The following is a 22,180-nucleotide window of genomic DNA, read 5'->3' as shown; positions in this document are numbered from 1 at the left end:
TGCAGGCCAGCTCAAACTCCACTTGGCACATTGTGGGAGGGAAGGCCAGGCCCCTCTGTCCTTTCTAGGTGAAACCTGGTGCTAGAAGGTTCATCAGGTTTCTTCATCGATAGAGTGGGGATGATGATGATGATATATCTTCCTCACTGAATTTTGGGGGACTTTTCATTTAGAATCCCTATGTACAGTGTCTGGTACAGGGCTATGTGTGTTGTAGCACGGATCAAACTCTCAGTAGAGAGTGGTATAATTTAACTCCTTATGTTAATGTTTAACAAACATTTCAAAATAGTAAGAAGAAAGTATAATACCAAGTTTTGGTTACATAGCCTTTTAACGAAGCAAAAACTTTTAGACATTAGCATTCCAAACAAAGTTTATTCTAGCAATAAGACACAATGTGATAGTGAATATAAATTACTGTGGAAATTACTTCAGATCTGAGAAATGTGGAAAATAGTTGAAAAAGCTCATGGGTCTCTTCCTGAAGGACAACCTGTGAACCTGTCAGTGCTAGGAGAGATACTACCTAGCTGTTCCTGCCTATACCACTCTTTACTTTATAGCTATGGTAGCCCCTTCATAATCCTTTCAGGTTCTGGCAAAGCAGGAATATCAATTTACTGTAATGTTTAATAAACATTCTCAGATTTACAACATCTGGGAAATAACAGCACTTATAAATCATGGACATTATCAAAGATCATTCATAATATATTCTTACTATCTAAACTTGGTTTTCTGTACATTTAATTTTTCTAGAGGTATGTGAAGTGGGGAAAATGGGTACTTTAAGAACTGATTTGTTTAATTTTCACCTAGATAATTGACAAACATTTATTAATATTATTATGTAGAACAACATAGATGTATCAGTATCCATATTTTACCTTTAATATCTCACAGGAATGGTATTTTGGGTTAATGACTATTTACCCAGAAAATCCGGAGAAAATTTTGCAATCTTGATAACACCCTATATTTTTAAATACAATTTTTTCTCTAAAAACTAGTTAACTTTTGATTATCTGTATGATAAAGAAGGTTGGGAATAGGAGAATGAAAATTTGCTGGTAACTCAGTTTGGCTTACATGTTATACATTATTAAAATTTTTTCAGCGCAATAACAAAATGAAAAATCTAATTTGAGTTTCACCTTTTTTTGTCATATCCTCTGGAAGATGTACAGATAAATGGGAAGTAGAAAGAAAAATTTGAAGTATAAAAGCCTTAAGTCTGATTAACTTTGAACTTTAAGATTTAATTATATAATGTAATTATTGTTTAATGTTAAACAATGCTGATTATTATAGGTGTCTATAATTTTTTTTTTTTTTTTTTTGAGACTAAGTCTCACTGTGTCGCCCAGACTGGAGTGTGGTGGCATGATCTCAGCTCACTGCAACCTCTGCCCTCCGGGTTCATGCCATTCTCCTGCCTCAACCTCCCAAGTAGTTGGGACTACAGGTGCATGCCGCCACGCCTGGCGAATTTTTTTATTTTTTATTTTTATAGAGATGAGGTTTTACCGTGTTGTCTAGGATAGTCTCGATCTCCTGACCTCGTGATCAGCCCACCTCGGCCTCCCAAAGTGCTGGGATTACAGGCATAAGCCACCGCGCCTGGCCTATAGATGTCCATAATTGTGAAATATCAGTGATCTGCTAAAGAATGGGTGTCGATAACTGTGAACGGTATGAGATTTTACCCTATTTACTAGCTAACAAGTTACCACACTATAGTTTCATGGATGCTGTTAGAAGACATGAGACTCCTAAGTCAGAGACAAATGATAGTAACTGGGGTATAGGCATTTTTTTCTTTTCTTTTTTTTCATGGATTCTCTGAGCCCTATTCCTATAGAGCAATGTTAAGAGGGCTAGATGACACCTGCACACTCAATGGGCAGTGTAAAGGAGAGGCATTCTGAGCTTAAAGAACTCAAATTTCATATAATAGTTGATAAGCATGCCTGCCCCTTTCTCCAGAGGGAAACAGTATCTGTGTTCTAAGGGGCAGTCAGGGCAAATTACTCATAGCAGTAATTTGAGAGAACCATGGAGAATTGTCTTCTAACAATGGGTCTGGGCTGAAAATTTGCATAATAAGTACTATATTTGTAATGTAAATTAATAATGTAAACAAGAGCAGAAGAGGACTTTCTTTCTTTCTTTCTTTCTTTTTTTTTTGGAGACAGGGTCACTCTCTGTTGCCCAGGTTAGTGTAGTGGCGTGATCACGGCTCACTGTAGCCTTGAACTCCTGGGCTCAAGCAGTTCTCTTGCCTCAGCTTCACAAGCATGTACCACCATGCCTGGCTAATTTTTAAAATATTTTCTAGAGACAGCGTTTCACTATGTTGCACAGGCTATTCTTGAACTCCTGGGCTCAAGTGATCCTTCAGCCTTGGCCTCCTAAAGCACTGGGACTACAGACGTGACCACTACGCCTGCCCCCTACTGCCCCTTTTTTAAAGTACCTGGGAGAACAAAGTTTAAATATTCTATTTTTGTAGCACCTAATTAATGTACAATTTAAGACACTTTCAAAATTTTACATTATTGAAAATAAGTAGGTTAAGGACTTTTACTTAGGATCACTTTGCTGTTATGCTGCATGTTTTTGAAATAATAAAACTTTATTTTGAAAACACTCAAAACTCTTAACTAATTTATACAATTCATACTGTCTCTTATTAAAAATCCACACGGGGAATTTTAAGTCTGTATCAGGCCATGAAAAAGTTTAGATATGAAGAAGGCAGGTTTCTTTTTTTCTTAATGTTTACACCAGACCAAAGTGAATCATTCTCAGAGAACCACCATCTCTGATTTCCTGCAAATAAACAAATAAAAATAATTAAAATAATGTTTAAGCAGAGTAAGAAGTAATTGACTTAACATTTGTATCTTTATTATTTTTAAGTACTTAAAAAGAGTGAAACAAGATAGTTTAAAATGTACTGCACATAGATACATAAGAGAACTGTATCTTACCTGACTTGATCATCAAAATTTTGATATGATATTCATAAAAACTAATCAAGAAATAATAAGCATTAAGAGGCAAAGAAAGGACAGGATAGTAATTGAAATTTAGAAGCATCTGAGGATTCCTCCAATGAAAAATTGCAAACTGTGGGTCATCATTTGGATTCTACAGTGTGATTTTAAAATACTGTGTATTCTAAAAGGTATTATATAACATATTTCCTAATTTTGGGTGTTTTACTGAGTATTTGATAGTGGCTTTTGAGGTAATGGCTTATAAAATATAAAAGATTGTGGTTTTATAAGACTTTCATAAAATTTTATGAAGCTTCAAAGAAATATTGACAACAACTTCATCTATTTCCCATTTATTATTCTTTCTTTTGCACTTTCCGCCCAACCCTATCAGTTACAGAAAAACAGAAGATTTTATGGGCTTCTGAAGTTGGATGATGTGTGAAGATAAGACTAAAGATGAGTAATATTATGTGAAAAATAATACAGTGGGGACATTTTTTAAAATTTGAAGATAACCTACTTAGAGTTGAAATGGTAAAAGTAAAAGGTAAAGAGAGTAGGGATAATAGCACTTACACTATCATGTCATAATTGGAGACATTTTACTTAAAGTATAGGTGAAAATAATTTTTAAAAGTAAATTTATTCTGTAAGTTATATCTTAAAAGTTATTTTTACTAAGAGAAGCCTTTCAGAAAGTCTGCATTTATACTATTTTAAGTAGTCACATCTCAAAGGAAACAGATATGGGGCTAAAAAATAAGGGCAACACATGTATGTAGGTATGTGCCTGTAGATCTTGATGTACACAAAATTGAAAAAAAAAAAAAAACCTGGAAAAACAGGTAGCAAGAAGAATGCGTAATTTAATAGTGCCTGGGGCTTGAGTGTGTGCTGGCAAGTTTCAGGCTTTTAGGTAGCTTTCAATTTAAAAAGAAAACTAAGCACTGTCATTTTAAAAACATAAGCTTCAACTCTTGGCTTATAAACTACCATATCAAAGTCTAGTTTCTATACCATGAGAATGGTCATTGAGAAAATGAGTTAGGTTTTGGCCTTGTTCATCAACTGACAGAGATCCTAGGTAAATTATTTTATTTTCCTAATATCTAAATATACTTGTTGCTAGAAGGCTGATGGCATACCTAAGAAGTATCATGTCGTTCAGCCATGTTGTTGATGTTATGTAATGTCTTCTATCCATGATTTAATCCTCTTTTACCTTAGGAATTACATTTTAAAAAGTAAGAATCATAGAATTAACTTCTCAAGATCCTCCAGGATTTAAAAAAACAAAAAATATCCCTTTGGAGGATTTCCTTTAAAATCTATTGCATTTTAAAAAGACTTCAGGGCATTTCCAAGGTTTCCAATGCTATATAACCTTGACTTATACTCTATGTACCTTAGAGGGATATTTTGAAGATTTATAAAAGAATTTATTTTACATTCAATTTTTTAAACATTATTTGAAGTAAAACATAATCATTAAATAAAATTTGGAAAACAGAAAAGTATGAAACTTTACCCATAGTCCTACCAGTTATACAAAACTAAAGTTAACATGAATTTACTTCTAGTCTCTTTTTCTCCACATGTTTTATTTATTTTAAACACAGCTCGAATTATATTGTATATGTAATTCTGTATCTTTTTTCTTTTTTTGGCCTCACAACACTTCAAAACTTTTCAATGTTCCTACATAGTCTGTTTTTAATGGCTGAATTTTATTATTCCATTAAATACTATAACTTTATTTAACTACTCCTTTTTTGGTTAAATTTATATTGTTTCCAATTTCTTCTTTTTCATAAATAACCCTATGATAGATTTTCTTAGGCATGAAGTTTTTTTTTTCCTGTTTGTAGGATTATTTCCTTGGTATAGAACTGTAGAAATAGAATTATTGGACCAAAAGCTTATGAAATTTTAAGCTTCTGGATAAACACTGTAGAATTGGTAGTTTTGCTTTGTTTGTTTCCTAGTTTGGGAGGAGGTGATTTTGTTCAATAATAGAAAGTTGTGGTTCCAAGGAAGACTGATCTTCATTTTCTTGTTAATGTGTTGAAATTGTGCTCAGCCTTGACTGAATGAAACTACATGTTAATTCTTGTAGTAATTTTACAGCAACAAAAGGGTTTTCCCCAGTCCCTCATTGCTTTCTACATATGGTTAAGTGCATTTTCTGAGCCACACCCTTTTGCTGTTACCTAATGTTGGGTGATATCAGGTCACTTTCCTTTAAATGTGCACAGACTTTTGTAAGTAAATTCAGCAGACAGGTTAAGCTTTGCTTTGCTATAAACTGGATTTTGACATGTTGCTCACTTAATACAGATTTTTAAATTTTAATACAGGAAGTGATCATCTCACAGTTTATGATGTTCGGTTTCCTCTCTGTTACTAATGGTCTCTCTTGAAGTTTCTGATTTGGTTTAATAATAATTAAATCCCAGAAGTGTAATATTTTAGAGATGGAAGAAATCTTAAAACTCCCTAATCTGAAATTCTTCTATTTTATAGATGAACAAGTTGAGGCTCATATGGGTTAAGTGTTTCATCCAAAGTTAGTTCGTGGCAGAGTTGGGATTATAATTTTGTTCTTATTTCTCTGTGAAGTGTTTTTTTTTTTTTTCCAGTATAGTTTTTTAATGTACTAACAATACTAGTTCCACAGGCTGCTTTATGGTTAACTCCTCTGATTCTCTATTCCTATCATTTAAGGCTTTTGCTTGTAAGCATGCTAGCTAGTGGTCCACCCTATGTGGCAGGAGATGCTTTTCTGAGTAAGCTGACCAGCTATTCAAGTTTCACTGCTGAACATTGTGAAATTGAACTCTGCTTCTTGCATATTTGGTATCGTATATAGGTTTCTTTTTCATCAACATTTCAATGTTTGATGAAACATTTTTTGTAGAAAATGTTTTTTTTTGACATTTTTGTAGAAAATGCAGTCTCCAACTGACTACAGTCTAGCACTTGCCAAAGGTTGGCTTGAGGCTTCTGGTACGTAAGAGAGACAAGTTGATAGATAAGCTAACTAACTTTCTAACTTCTGTGTTAAGTAAGCCATCAGAAAGGAATGTACTTAGAACTTGTCATTTCACCTTTCCACAGGAATGCCTTTAGTGAATTATGCTTTAATATAATTATTTTACCTTGTAAAGAAGAGTTATAAGAAACATCTATGTGACTAGAATGTCTATCCTTTTCAAACCTCCAAGACATGTTTAGTTTGTTTTTCAGTTAAAAATTTAGAGATTGGGTCTTGCTAGGTTCTCAATGCTGGCCTAAAACTCCTGGGCTCAAGCAGTTCCCCGACCTCAGCCTCCAGAGGAGTTGGGACTATAAAGATACACTACCACACCCAGCTTGCTTTTCAGTTTTTAATTTTTATTTTGTTTTTTTATACACACACACACACATATACGTATATATATATACGCACATACACATACATGATATTTACATGTTGACAATTACATTAATAGAGCATCTTGAAGTATAAGTGTGTAACCTCTAAAAATGATAAAGTAGCACAATTTACTACTCTGGAGGCTGCGGCAGGAGAATCACTTGAACCCAGGAGACAGAGGTTGCAGTAAGCTGAGATCACACCTCTGCACTCCAGCCTGGGTGACAGAATGATACTCCACCTCAAAAAAAAAAATAAATAAAATAAATAAATATAAGATTTCTTTCAGACAATATGCCAATGAGTAGTACAAACAAGACAACATAGGTATGTAACTATATGATTTATTACCCTTGACTAAGAGCAAAGTCAGTGGGAGGAAACAAGAGGTATGCCCCATACCTAGAAACTCACTCAAACATGTAGCCCCAAGATAACCTCTAAATTTACCTATTAAAGTTTAAAGGAGAATTAAAACTTTTTCCTTCCGTTTCTGTTGTTAGCACAAATTTTTTCCAGAATGTTCCCAAGAGGTAACTAGACCACTAGTGGTTTCATTTCTTTCTTTTCCCTTTCCTTTGTTTTGTATTGTGGTAAAATATATGTAACATAAAATTTACTACTTTATTTTTTAAGTGTATACTTTAGTGGGATTAGGCACATTCACGTCATCGTGTAACCATCACCACTCTCCATCTCCAGAACTTTGTAATCATTCCAAACTGAAATTCTGTACTCATTAAATAACAATTTCCCATTTTGTACTTCCTTAAGCCTCTGATAACCACTGTTCTACTTTTTTGAGATGGAATTTCGCTCTTGTTGCCCAGGCTGGAGTACAGTGGCGCAATCTCGGCTCACTGCAACCTCTGCCTCCTGGGTTCAAACGATTATCCTGCCTCAACCTCCTGAGTAGCTGGGATTACAGGCATGTGCCACCATGCCCTGCTAAATTTGTATTTTTATTAGAGATGGGGTTTCTCCATGTTGGTCAGGCTGGTCTCGAACTCCTGACCTCATGTGATCCACTCACCTTGGCCTCTGAAAGTGCTGGGATTACAGGCATGAGCCACTGCGCCTGGTATTCTACGTTGTGTGTCTAAGAATTTGACTATTCCAGGTGCTTCATATAAGTGGAGTAATACAATATTTGTCCTTTTGAGCCTTTACTTATTTCAGGTCTTTACTTATTTCGCTTAGTGTAATGTCTGCAGAGTTCATCCATGCCGTAGCGGGTATCAGAATTTCATTCTCTTTTTAGGGCTGAATAATATTTCATTATATGTATATACCACCTTTTGTTTGTTCATTCATCTGTCAGTGACCATTTTGGTTGTTTTCACCTTTTGGGTATTGCGACTAATGTTGCTATGAACGTGGGTGTAAAAATATCTGTTCTTGTCCCTGCTTTCAATTCTTTGGGTGTATACCAGAAGTAAAATTGCTGGATCATATAATGGTTTTATGTTTAATTTTTTTAGGAACTACCATACTGTTTTCCACGGCAATACCATTTTATATTCCCACTGGCAATGTACAAATGTTCTAGTTTCTCCATATCCTTATCAACACTTTTTGCTTTCTGTTTTTTGATAATGGCCATCTTACTGCTTCTCAGCCTTTTGACTAAAATCAAATAATGGCCTTCCCAATGTATGTAAAGTAGTTTCTCATTGTGGTTTGATCTGCATTTTCCTAACAATTAGTGATGTTGAACATCATTTCACGTACTTTTTATCCATTTGTTTATCTTGGAAGTTCTTTGTACATTAAATTTTTTTATTGGGTTATAGTTCTTTCTATATTCTGGTTATTTGTCACTTATTATATATGTGATTTGCAAATATAGTTGTCCCTCAGTATTTGTGGGGGTTGGTTCCAGGACCCCCTACAGATACTAAAATCTGCAGATGCTTATGTCCCTGTTATTAAATGCGTAGTAGTTGCATATAATCTATACACATCCTCACATATACTTTAATCTCTGCATTACTTATAATACCTAATACAATGTAATTATTATGTAAATCATTATTATACTGTATTATTTACGGAATAATTTACAAGAAAAAAGTCTGAACGTGTTCAGTACAGACAGTTTTTTCCCAAATGTTTTCAATCTGTTGTTGGTGGAATCCACAGATGAGAAGCCCATGGATACAGAGGGCCAACTGTATTTTCTCCTGTTGTGTGGGTTGCCTTTTTACTCTGTTGATAGTATCCTTTGATGGACAAACAATAATTTTAATGAAGTCTAATTCATCTGTTTTTTTTTTTTTTTTTTTTTTTGCCTGTACTTTTGGTGCCTTACCTGTGAAATCATTGCCAAATTCAATGTTACAACGTTTTCTCCTATGTTTTCTTCCAAGAGAATTATAGTTTTAGGCCTGTGTGTAGATCTTTGATACATTTTGAGTTGATTTTTGTATACGGTGTGAGGTAAGAGTCTAACTTCATACTTTTGCATATGGACATCCTGTTTTTCCAGCGACATTTGATGAAAAGAATGTCTTTTCCCCCATTAAATGGTCTTGGCACCCTTGTCAGAAATCATTTATCCACATATACAAAGGTTTTATTTAGGTTCTCAGTTCTGTTCCATGGTTCTATATGTCTGTCTTTATGCTAGTACCATATTTTGATTCCTGTAGCTTTGTAGTAAATTTTGAAGTCAGAAAGTGTGAGTTCTTCAACTTTATTGTTTGTTTTCAAGATGGATTTGGCTTTTCAAGGTCCCTTGATTTTCCGTATTAATTTAAGGATGAGTATTTTTTTTTTTTCTGTTTCTGCAAAGATATATTGAGATTTTGATAGGAATTGAGTGGAGAGTTCTGTATGTGTCTTTTCCATCTAATTGGTCTGTAGTGTTGTTCAGGTCTTCTGTTGTCCTTACTGATCTTCTGTCTGGTTGTCCTATTGATTATTGAAAGCAGATTATTGAAGTCTCCTAATATTACTGCACTGCTATTTCTTCAATTGTTAATGTTTGCTTTGTATATTTAAGAGTTCTGATGTTTGGTGCATACATATTTATAATCATCATATCTTGGTGAATTGACTCTTTAATCATTATATATTATCCTTCCTAGTCTCTTGTGATGATTTTTCATTGAAAGTCTATTTTATCTGATACCATTATAGGTACCCCTGCTCTCTTGTGGTTACTATTTACATGAAATATTTTTTCCATCCTTTCCATTTCAGCTTATGTGTTGTATCTAAAATGAGTCTCTTGTGTGCAGCAAAGTGTTAGATTTTTTAAAAAAATCCATTCAGTCAATATGTCTTTTGACTAGTGAGTTGGATTATTCATATTTAAAGTAATTATTGATATGGAAGGATGTACTATTGCTGATTTGTCATCTGTTTTCTGTATGTCTTGTGGCTTTTTGGTCCCTCATTTCTTTTCTTACTGCCCTCCCTTTGTAATCCATTGATTATTTTTTTATAGTGACATACTTTGATTCCCTTTTCATTTCCTTTTGTGTGCACTATATAGATATTTTTCTTGGTGGCTAACATTGTGATTACATAGTAGATTTCAAATTTATGCAATTTATGTTACACTGATAACTAATCTTCATTAGCATACAAAAATTCTCCTTTACAGTTCCTCCTTTTGTTATTGTTAAAACTTACATTTATGTATTGTGTACCCATTAACTTAGATTTATAGTTTTTTGTGTAATTTTATAGATTCTATACAAGAATTAAAAGTGGATTTATGCACCAGAATTACAATAATACAGGATTCTATAGTTGCCCATATGTTTACCTTTAATGGAGAACATTATACTTTTATGTGACTTTGTATAGCTCTCTAGTATCTTTTTGTTTCAATTTGAAGGACTCTCTTTAGCATTTCTTGTAGGGAACATCTAGTGGTGTTGACGATACATCTTTTATTAGGAATGTCATAATTTCTTCACATTTGAAGGACAGTTTTGCTAGATACAGTATTATTATTATTATTATTTTTTGAGATGGGGTCTTGCTCTGTCTCCCAGGTTGGAGTACAGTGGTGCGATCTCGGCTCACTGCAACCTCCACCTCCCAGGTTCCAGCGATTCTCCTGTCTCAGCCTCCCAAGTAGCTGGGATTACAGGTGTGTGCCACCATGCCCAGCTAATATTTTGTATTTTTAGTAGACATGGAGTTTCACCATGTTGGCCAGGCTTGAACTCCTTATCTCAAGTGGTATGCCTGCCTCGGCCTCCCAAAGTGCTGGAATTACAAGTCTGAGCCACCATGCCCGGCCCAGTTGATGTTTTTGAATATACTTTCCCATCCTTTTTAGCCTGCAAGATTCATACTAAGAAATTTGCTGATAATCTTATTAGGCTCCCTTGTATGTGATGAGTCATTTTTCTCTTGTAACTCTCAAGATTATCTCTTTGTCTTTGACTTTCAGCAGTTTGATTGTAATGTGTCTTGTTGTGTGTCTCTTTGGGTTTATTATACTTAGAGTTTGTTGAGCTTCTTGAGTTTATATGTCTATCTCTGTCCTCAGATTGGGTAAGTTTTTGGCCATTATATTTCAAATAAGTTCCCTACATTTTTCTTATTGTGTTCCCCTTCTGGGATCTTCATAATGGATATATTGTCTTGCTTGATAGTGTCTCTTAAGCTCTATTCACATTTTTATTCTTTTGTTCTTTTTGTACCTCATACTAGATCATTTCAAATAAGTTATCTTTAAGCTTGTTTATTCTTTCTTCTGTCCAAGTCTGCTGTTGAATCCCTCTAGTGAATTTTTAAGTTTGACTATCCCCAATGTGCCCATTATATTTTTTATTTCCAGAATTTCTGGTTGGTTCTTGTAATAATGTCTATCTCTGTTGAAATTCCCCTTTGTTCATATAGTTCACCTGATTTCCTTTAGGTCTCTGTACATGTTGTTCTTTACTGTTTGAATGTGTTTAAAACAATTGTTTGAAAATCTTTTTCTAGTAAGTCTGATACTTCTATTTTTTCAGGGATAGTTTCTGCCAATTTATTATTATTATTATTGAATGGTCCGTGTTTCCCTGTTTCTTTTTATGCATTGTGATTTTGGGATTTTAAATTCACAATAATTATGTTGGGGATTTGAGAACAAAAACAAAACCAAAAACAGCTACTTCTCCCATTCTCTGTAGACTGGCTCTTTGCCGTGGAAGTCCTTTCCTAATTATCTTGGCCTTACTTCTGAATTTTGAGATCACATCAAAGAGAAAACTAAAGGTCTTCTCAGGTCTTAACTGAGCATGCATCTTGCCTGGACCTGTTTGTAGTTTTTTGAATCTCTGTATAGATGGCTGCTTTTAATTGTCTTAAATTTCCCAAGAGATCTTTGTGGGGTCTTGATGGTCTGTCATATGTCTCCACCTATAATCTTTTGCCCCAGGCATCTGTAGGTTCAGTCTCTCTGCAGCTTTCCTGAGCCATGACTACTGCTTCTCCTCATCTGAGATTAAGGCCATGCTTGTCTCCTAGCAGAGATCTGAGTTAGGTGAATCAGGGATCAATTCTTCAGGCAGCCTGTAGACAAGTTAGAATTTTGCAAATAAGGTCAGCTTTGTTCCTTTTGGTTCAAGGGATGGTGATATGATTTGGCTCTGTGTCCCCACCCAAATCTCACCTTGAATTATAATAATCCCCATGTGTCAAGGGTGGGACCAAGTGGAGGTAATTGAATCATGGGGGCAGTTTTTTCCATGCCATTCTCATGATAGTGATGAGTTCTCACAAGATTTGATGGTTTTATAAGCATCTGGCATTTCCCCTGCTGACATTCACTCTGTCCTGCTGCCCTGTATAGAAGGTGTCTGCTTCTCCTTTGCCTTTTGCCATGATTATACGGTTCCTGAGGTCTCCCCAGCTATGCAGAACTGAGAGTCAACTAAACCTCTTTCCTTTATAAATTACCCAGTCTTGGATATTTATTCATAGCAGCATGAGAATGGACTAATACAGGTGGAATTGGGAACTGCCATCTCCTCCAAACCAACACAATGGCTGGGGAGGGGTGGAACAAGGGTGAGCAAAAATGCCATGATGTGTCCTACTGTTCGGAATGTAGCTTGTTCTTGATTGTTTGTTTACTTGGTTTCTGTAGACCTTTGACTGTTTTCCAGGGTTCCTATAAAGTTATTTAGCCACTGTATAGTTGTTTCTCTAATGTTTATTAAGGAGAATGAGGGTCTGAAGCTTCTTAATCACATTTTGCTGACGTCATTCTTCCTAGGGGTTTTCTTTTCTTTTTTTTTTTTTTTTCATCTGTATCCCGTAGTTTATTCTATGATGATATTGGAAGAGTTACAGAGAAACAATTGATTTTAGACTGTGATGAAAATTGGTTTCTATCTATGATACAAAAAGATGTTAAATTACTTCACTAAGTTGCTTCAAGGCTATATGGATTTGGTAATTGCTTTGGTGGTTATTTGATATAAAGAAGTAAACAAATGGAGGGTGTTAGAGAATACTAAAAGATGTCAGGGAAGCTTGATGCTTTTAATATTGAAAAATTGCTCTGAAAGTTTAAATTATTATGAGTTTAAATGATTATGAGGGCAGATTTTGTCAATATCTTTTAATAATAATTGCCTAAGAAAAACTTTAAAAATATTACAGGAACTACTTCAAAATACTAAACTATCATTCATGCAGATTCCTAATACATTTTCAATAGTTTCTTATCTACAGTAGATAGATATCAGTCTTTCAGTCAAACTCAAGAAAAAAAATGGCAGTATAGCCCCCAAATCCCAAAATAATATTTTAACAAAATAAAATTATTTTATTAAGTGATTTTAAATTTTAGTAATAAATGTCACATCTATATTGATAACTAGGTAATACATTTTCACCAGACAGATCTAATCATTGTTTCCTCTGGTTGTATGTGGTTTCCTTACTGCATGGGAAGGGGACTCCATTGTGAATGCAACCCTGAATAATATATGCAGTGTGAGAACTTTAGTGAAATTCTAATCCCACCTGGTCAAATCCTTGTTATTTTGCCCACCCCACTTCTGTAGTTATAGAATATAATTTCTCTGTAGTATCTCTCTTCCCCAGTTTTATTTTGTCTTCCTCCAAAATTCATATTTTATTTCTATGATTTAACTCTTATATCCTTTCCTGCTCCAATATAATAAATCACAATTATGATCAATAATACCCACTTGACATGTAAATAAAGAAAATAAAAATTAAATTCTGGCTAAGTTTCACAGAATGCAAGAAAAGTATTTAGTAAATTTATATATATGCATATACACACACCCACACACAAACATGTACACATATTGTTTTCATAGAATGCTGTGTTTTCAAAGGTTTTAGATACTTGGCTTATAATATGAGCACTTTGAACACTGGTGTTTTAAATGTGAAATTCTGAGAACCTTTTGTTCTTGGTATAAAATATGAAACTTGTGAAATTCACGTATGCAAATTGCTTCATTTATTAGTGACCTCTGACGGCTTCTGATTAAATCAGTATTGTGTCCATCTTTGAAGTATATATTTAAAAAATTATGAACTTCCTAATTTTTTCTTCGTTGTGGCTGACTATAGGGAGATTGCTGTGTATCTAAGTTAAGGTCCATTTAAATGTGTTTTTCAAAGCTCAAGATGGGGAGGGGGACTGTGGCTCACACCTGTAACCCCAGCACTTTGGGAGGCCAATGCAGGTGGATTGCTTGAGCTCAGGAGTTTGAGACTAGCCTGAGCAAGAAAGTGAAACCCTATCTCTACAAAAAATACAAAAATTACAGGTGCAGTGGCATGGGCCTGTAGTCCTAGCTACCTGGGAGGCTCAGGTGGGAGGATCACTTAAAGCCATGAGGTAGAAGTTGCAGTGCGCTGAGATTGCACCACTGCACTCCAGCCTGGGCAACAGAGCCAGACCCAGTCTCAAATAAAACAAAACAAAAAGCTCTGGATAAAGTGTGCAAAAATCTTAAAATGGACCCCATCCATCAGAGAATAGTCTACTAAATTCAGGGCACGTGATGTTTTTAAGATCTCTGAACGTGTTCATAAACTTTAAGGAGGAATTAGCCAAGCACTGTCAGAACATTTTTTTGTTTTCACAAAGGCTAATTTAATCGTTCTTCAAATGTTGTTATTTCTTTTGTTTTGAGATGGAGTCTTGCTCTGTTGTCCTGGCTGGAGTACAGTGGCGTGATCTTGGCTCACTGCCCTCAGCCTCCCGGATTCAAGAGATTCTCCTGCCTCAGCCTTCCGAGTAGCTGGGATTACAGGTGCGTGTCACTGTGTCCAGCTAATTATTTGTATTTTTAGTAGAGACAGGGTTTCACCACGTTGGCCAGGCTGGTCTTGAACTCCTGACCTCAGGTGATCCACCCACCTCAGCCTCCCAAAGTGTTATGATTATAGGTGTGAGCCATTGTGCCCAGTGAAATGTTGTTATTTCAAGTTAATAAAATTCTCATAATTATGGCAACATAATCCTCTCTTTATGTTTTTCCACAAAAGAGAATATGAACAAGGAAATTAAGTTTTTTTGTTTGTTTGTTTTGAGACAGGGTCTCACTCTGTCATCCAGGCTGGAGTGCAGAGGTGTGATTATGGCTCACTGCAGCCTCTAACTCCTGGACTCAGGCAGTGCTCCTGCCTCAGCCTTCTGAGTAGCTGAGACTACAGGCACGTGTACCATGTCTGGCTAATTAAAAAAAATCTTTTTAGAGATGGGCTCCAACTATGTTGCCCAAGCTGGTTCAAACACCAGGCCTTAAGTGATCCTTCCACCTTGGCCTCCCTAAGTGCTAGGATTACAGGTGTGAGCCACTTCACTGAACAAGGAAATTTGAGGGACATACTTTTTCTTGAGAAGTAAACAGGCAGTAATGTATTCTATTAAAGATGTAGCCATTGTAGCATCAAAGGTTTAGTAAACTAATTCAAAGTGTCAGAGAACTTTATACTTGAATTGCTATTATATATATATTCCCCAGAGGACTTTTACCCAAACGGTTTTCTTGGAATTAAAGTTTATAGTCATGGTTAAAATAAGTAGTGATTTAAAAATAGTTCACTGCTTACTTTAACCATAAACTAACTTTCAGGTCTGAGCAGAATGTAAAATTTAAGAAAATTGTTTGGGAAAAAAGTTGTGCAGGGATTGATGGAGAGAGTGAGAGAGAGAGAGAGAGGAAGATAAAAAGACAATCTATTATAATATGGGTATAATAAAATATATATTATGTATTATATACAGACACATAATGGAACACTTAAGATGCATGCATTTCACTTATGTGCATTTTATGGGGGAGGGGAAGAAGTATAAACAAATATATTTTTTTTAACTTTTCGGTTCAGGAATACACGTGTAGGTTTGTTACATAGGTATACTTGTGTAATGGGGATTTGAGGTTTTTGTACATATTATTTCATCATCCAGGTATTAAGCCTAGTACCCATTAATTATTTTTACTGATCCTCTCCTTTCTCCTACCCTCCAATACCCTCCAATAGGCCTCATGGTTTGTTGTTTTCCCTCTATGTGTCCATGTGTTCTCATCATTTAGCTCCCACTTGTAAGTGAGAACATGCAAAATTTGGTTTTCTGTTCCTGTATTAGTTTGCTAAGGGTAATGGCCTCCAGCTCCATCCATGTCCCTGCATGGGACATGATCTTGTCCTTTTTCATGGCTGCATAGTATTCCATGTTATATATGTACCACATTTTCTTTATCCAGTCTATTATTGATGGGCATTTAGGTTGACTCCATGTCTTTGCTATTGTGAATAGTGCTGCAATGAACATACGCATGCATGTCTTTATAACAGAATGATCTATATGTCTTCGAGTATATACTCAGTAATGGGATTGCTGGGTCAAATGGCATTTCTGTCTTTAGGACTCTGAGGAATCACCACACTGTCTTCCACAATGGTTGAACTAATTTACACACCCACCAACAATGTATAAACATTCCTTTTTCTCCACAAACTGCCAACATCTGTTTTTTGTTTGTTTGTTTGTTTACTTTTTAATAGTCACTCTGACTGGTGTGAGGTGGTATCTCATTGTGGTTTTGATTTGCATTTCTCTGATGATCAAAGATGTTGAGCATTTTTTCATGATTGTTGGGTGTATGTATGATTCTCTTGAAAAGTATATGCTTGTGTCTGCTGCCTACTTTTAACAGATTTTTTTTCTTCTTGTATATTTGTTTAAGTTCCTTATAGACGCTGGACATTTGTCAGATGCATAGTTTACAAACATTTTCTCCCCTTCTGCAGGTTATCTGTTTACTCTGTTGATAGCTTCTTTTGCTGTGCAGAAGCTCTTTAGTTTAATTGGATCCCATTAGTCAATTTTGCTTTTGTTGCAATTATTTTTGGCATCTTCATCATGAAATCTGTGCCCGTGCCTGTGTCCTGAATGGTATTACCTAGGTTTTCTTCTAGGGTTTTTATAGTTTTGGGTTTTACATTTAAGTCTTTAATCCATCTTGAGTTAATTTTTGTATATGATCTAATGAAGGGGTCCAGTTTCAATTTTCCACATCCAGCTAGTTAATTATCCCAGCACCATTTATTGAATAGGGATTCATTTCTCCATTGCTTGTTTTTGCCAGGTTTTTTGAAGATCAGATAGTTGTAGGTGTGCGGTCCTATTTCTGCATTCTCTATTCTGTTCCATTGGTCCATGTGTCTGTTTTTGTATAGGTACCATGCTGTTTTGGTTACTGTAGTTCTGTAGTATAGTTTGAAATTGGGTAGCATTGATGCCTCCAGCTTTTTTTTTTTTGCTAGGATTTCCTTGGCCTCTTGGACTCTTTTTTGGTTCCATATGATTTTTTTTTTTTTTTTTTTTTTTTTTTGGTGCACATAGTTTATTTAACACTCCTCTGGTGATTTAGATTGTTTCCACCTTTTATTTGTAATAAAATATTGTGCTGCAGTGAGCATCCTTATGATTAAATTTTTGAACTCATCCTTAATTATCTTTTTATGATGAATTTCCAGAGGGTGAATTACAGTTCACATTTAACTCTTTCAATGCATAGTGTCAAGCTACCCTGTGGAGAGGTTGTGCTGATGTGTGCACACTCAGCAGTGTATTCCAATGCCCATTTCCTTGCAACCTTGGCAACACCAGATATTGCTATTTTATTTTTTATTTTAATTAGTTAATTTTTCCATAAGTTATTGGATACAGGTGGTATTTGGTTACGTGAGTAAGTTCTTTAGTGATGATTTGGGAAATTTTGGTGCACCCATCAAATATGGGTATACACTGTGCCATATTAGTACTCTTTTATCCCTCACCCCCTTCCCACTCTTCCCCGCAAGTCCCCAAAGTCCTCTGTATCATTCTTATACCTTTGTGTCCTCATAGCTTAGCTCCCACATATTAGTGAGAACATACGATGTTTGGTTTCCATTCCTGAGTTACTTCAAGTAGAATAATGGTCTCTAATCTCATCCAGGTCACTACAAATGCTATTAATTCACTCCTTTTTATGGCTGCATAGTATTCCACTGTGTATGCATGTATATGTGTGTGTATAGACACATATACATGTACATACACGTATATACACGTGTATATATACATACATATGTAGGTATATACACACCACAGTTTCTTTAGCCACTCGTTGATTGATGGGAATTTGGGTTGGTTCCATGATTTTGCAATTGTGAATTGCTCCACTATAAAAATGCATGTACAAGTATCTTTTCTGAGTAATCACTTCTTTTCCTCTGTGTAGACACCCAACAGTGGGGATTGCTGGATCAAATGGTAGTTCTACTTTTAGTTCTTTAAGGAATCTCCACACTGTTTTCCATAGTGGCTGTACGAGTTTACATTCCCACCAGCAGTATAGAAGTGTTCCCTGTTCACCACATCCATGCCAGCATCTACTGTTTGATTTTTTTATTATAGCCATTCTTGCAGGAGTAAGGTGGTATCACATTGTGGTTTTGATTTGCATTTTCCTGATCATTAGTGATGTTGAGCGTTTTTTCATGTTTGTTGACCATTTGTATATGTTCTTTTGAGACTTGTCCATTCATGTCCTTAGCCTACTTTTTTATGGGATTGTTTGTTTTTTTTCTTGCTGATTTGAGTTCTTTGTAGATTCTGGATATTAGTCTTTTGTTAGATGTATAGGTTGTGAAGATTTTCTCCCACTCTGTGGGCTGTCTGTTTACTCTGCTGACTGTTTCTTTTGCTGTGAAAAAGCTCTTTAGTTTAATTAGGTCCCAGATATTTATCTTTGTTTTTATTGCATTTGCTTTTGGGTTCTTGGTAATGAAATCTTTGCCTAAGCCAATGTCTACAAGGGTTTTTCCAATGTTATCTTCTAAAATTTTTATAGTTTCACGTCTTAGGTTTAAGTACTTAATCCATCTTGAGTTGATTTTTGTATAAAGTGAGAGATGAGGATCCAGTTTCATTCTCCTACATGTGGCTTGCCAATTATCCCAGCACCATTTGTTGAAAAGGGTGTCCTTTCCCTACTTTATGTTTTTGTTTGCTTTGTTGAAGCTGTAAGTATTTGCATTTATTTCTGGGTTCTCTATTCTGTTCCATTGATCTGTGTGCCTATTTTTATATCAGTACCATGCTGTTTTGGTGTCTATGGCCTTATAGTTGGAAATCAGATAGTGTGATTCCTCTAGATTTGTTCTTTTTGCTTAGTCTTGCTTTGGCTATTTGGCTCTTTTTTGGTTCCATGTGAATTTTAGAATTGTTTTTTCTAATTCTGTGAAGAATGATGGTGGTATTTTGATGGGGACTACAATGAATATGTAGATTGCTTTTGGCAGTATGGTCATTTTTACAATATTGATTCTACCCATTCATGAGCATGGGATGTGTTTCCATTTGTTTGTGTCATCTGTGATTTCTTTCAGCAGTGTATTGTAGTTTTCCTTGTAGAGGTCTTTCAACTCCTTGGTTAGGTATATTCCTAAGTATTTTATTTTATTTTTTGCAGCTATTATAAAAGGGGTTGAGTTCTTGATCTGATTCTCCACTTGGTTGTTGTTGGTGTATAGAAGAGCTACTGATTTGTGTATATTAATCTTGTATCCAGAAACTTTGCTGAATTCTTTTATCAGTTCTAGGAGCTTTCTGGAGGAGTCCTTAGGGTTTTCAAGGTAAACAATTGTATCATCAGCAAATAGTGACAGTTTGACTTTCTCTTTACCAATTTGGATGCCCTTTATTTCTCTCTTGTCTTATTGCTCTGGCTAGGACTTCCAGTACTATGTTGAAGAGGAGTGGTGAGAGTAGACATTCTTGTCTTGTTCCAGTTCTCAGAGGGAATGCTTTCAACTTTTCCCCATTCAGTATCATGTTTGCTGTGGGTTTGTCATAGATGGAGTTTATTACATTAAGTTATGTCCTTTGTGTGCTGATTTTGCTGAGAGTTTTAATCATAAAGGGATGCTGGATTTTGTCGAATGCTTTTTCTGCATCTATTGAGATGATCATGTGATTTTTACTTTTTTCTTTTTTTTTTGAGACAGAGTTTTACTCTGTTGCCCAGGCTGGAGTGCAATGGCACAATCTCAGCTCCTGCAGCCTCCACCTCCTGGGTTAAGTGATTCTCCTGTCTCAGCCTCCCGAGTAGCTGGGATTATAGGCATGCACCACCAGGCCCGGCTAATTTTTGTGTTTTTAGTAGAGACGGGGTTTCACCATGTTGGTCAGGCTGGTCTCGAATTCCTGACCTTGTGATCTGCCCACCTCAGCCTCCCAAAGTGCTGGGATTACAGGCGTGAGCCGCCGTGCCTGGCTGATTTTTACTTTTAATTTTGTTTATGTGGTGTATCACATTTATTGACTTGCATATGTTAAACCATCCCTACATCCCTGGTATGAAACCCACTTGATCATGGTGGATTATCTTTTTGCTATGTTGTTGGATTCGGTTAGCTTGTACTTTGTTAAGGAGTTTAGCATCAGTGTTCATCAAGGATATTGGTCTGTAGTTTTCTTTTTTGGTTATGTCCTTTCCTGGTTTTGGTATTAGGGTGGTGCTGGCTTCATAAAATGAATTACGGAGGGTTCCTTCTTTCTCTATCTTGTGGAATAGTATCAAAAGGATTGGTATGAATTCTTTGAATGTCTGATAGAAATCTGCTGTGAATCCATCTGGCCTGGACTTTTTTTGTTGTTGGTAATTTCGAAAATTACCATTTCAATCTTGCTACTTGTTATTGGTCTGTTCAGGGTATCTAATTTTTCCTGATTTAAGCTAGAAGGGCTGTACTTTTCCAGGAATTTATCCATCTCTTCTAGGTTTTCTAGTTTATGTGCATAAAGGTGTTCATAGTAGCCTTGAATGATCTTTTGTATTTCAGTGATATCAGTTGTAATATCTCCTGTTTTGTTTCTTAGTGAGGTTATTTGGCTTTTCTCTCTTCTTCTCTTGGTTAATCTTGCTAATGGTCTATCAATTTTATTTATCTTTTCAAAGAACCAGCTTTTTGTCTCATTTATCTTTTGTATTTTTTGTTTGTTTCAATTTCATTTAGTTCTGCTCAGATATTGGCAGTTTTCTTATTTCTGCTGGGTATGGGTTTGGTTTGGTCTTGTTTCTGTAGTTCCTTGAGGTATGACCTTAGAATGTCAGTTTGTGCCCTTTCAGTCTTTTTGATGTAGGTGCTTAGGGCTACGAACTTTCATCTTAGCACCACCTTTGCTGTATCCCACAGGTTTTGATAGGTTGTGTCATTATTGTCATTCAGTTCAAAGAATTTTTTAATTTCCATCTTGATTTCATTTTTGACTCAGTGCTCATTCAGGAGCATGTTATTTAATTTCCATGTATTTACATGATTCTGAAGGTTCCTTTTGGAGTTGATTTCCAGTTTTATTCCACTGTGGTCTGAGAGAGTGCTTGATATCATTTCATTTTTTAAAAATTCATTGAGGCTCGTTTTATGGGCTATTACATGCTCTATGGAGAAGGTTGGAGAACCTTGGAGAAGGTTCCATGTGCTGTGTGTTCTGTGGTTGTTGGATGAAATGTTCTGTTTATATCTGTTAAGTCTATTTGTTCTAAAGTATAGTTTAAATCCATTGTTTCTTTGTTGAGTTTCTGTCTTGATGTCCTGTCTAGTGCTGTCAGTGGAGTAGTGTAGGTCTTAGGTCTATTCTTAGGTCTATTAGTAAGTAATTGTTTCTTAGGTCTATTAGTAATTGTTTTATAAATTTGGGAGGTGCAGTGTTAGGGGTGTGTGTGTGTGTATACACACGTGCATCTATATATATTTTTTGAGACAGAGTTTTGCCGTCACCCAGGCTGGAGTGCAGTGGTGTGATCCTGGCTCACTACAACTTCTGCCTCCTGAGTTCAAGTGATTCTCCTGCCCCAGCCTCCTGGAGAAGCTAGGACTACAGGCACATGCCACCGCAGGTGCCTCTGTTTTTAGGATTGTAATATTTCCTGTTGGACAAGGTTTTTACCATTATATAATGTCCCTCTTGGTCTCTTTTAACTGCTGTTACTTTAAAATTTGTTTTGTCTGATATAAGAATAGCTGCCCCTGCTTGCTTTTGGTGTCCATTTGCATGAAATGCCTTTTTCTGCCCTTTTAAGTTTGTGTGAGTCCTTATGTGTTAGGTGAGTCTTCTGAAGGCAGCAGAGAGTTGGTTGGTGAGTTCTTATCCATTCTGCAGTTCTGTATCTTTTAAGAGGAGCTAGGCCATTTACATTCAGTGTTAGTATCGAAATGCGAGGTGCTGTTGCATTCATTGTGCTTTCTGTTGCCT

The 22,180-nt window shown here is 35.7% G+C and overlaps 1 protein-coding gene across 1 annotated transcript in view; it reads right to left on the bottom strand.

Annotated features, from left to right (window-relative positions):
- Nucleotides 1–358: 358 nt before the first annotated feature.
- Nucleotides 359–22,180, bottom strand: part of WDPCP (WD repeat containing planar cell polarity effector) — a 473,258-nt gene continuing 451,436 nt past the window's right edge. The window contains 1 exon segment of the mRNA XM_030920555.1: nucleotides 359–2,835. Within this exon segment, the coding sequence (XP_030776415.1) occupies nucleotides 2,785–2,835 (51 nt within the window). The 3' untranslated portion in view covers nucleotides 359–2,784.

The sequence above is a fragment of the Rhinopithecus roxellana genome, chromosome 17 (genome assembly GCF_007565055.1).
Source record: "Rhinopithecus roxellana isolate Shanxi Qingling chromosome 17, ASM756505v1, whole genome shotgun sequence".
NCBI lineage: Eukaryota > Metazoa > Chordata > Mammalia > Primates > Cercopithecidae > Rhinopithecus > Rhinopithecus roxellana.
Note: the sequence above shows the minus strand (reverse complement) of the source record. Positions and strands in the feature narration are given on the sequence as shown.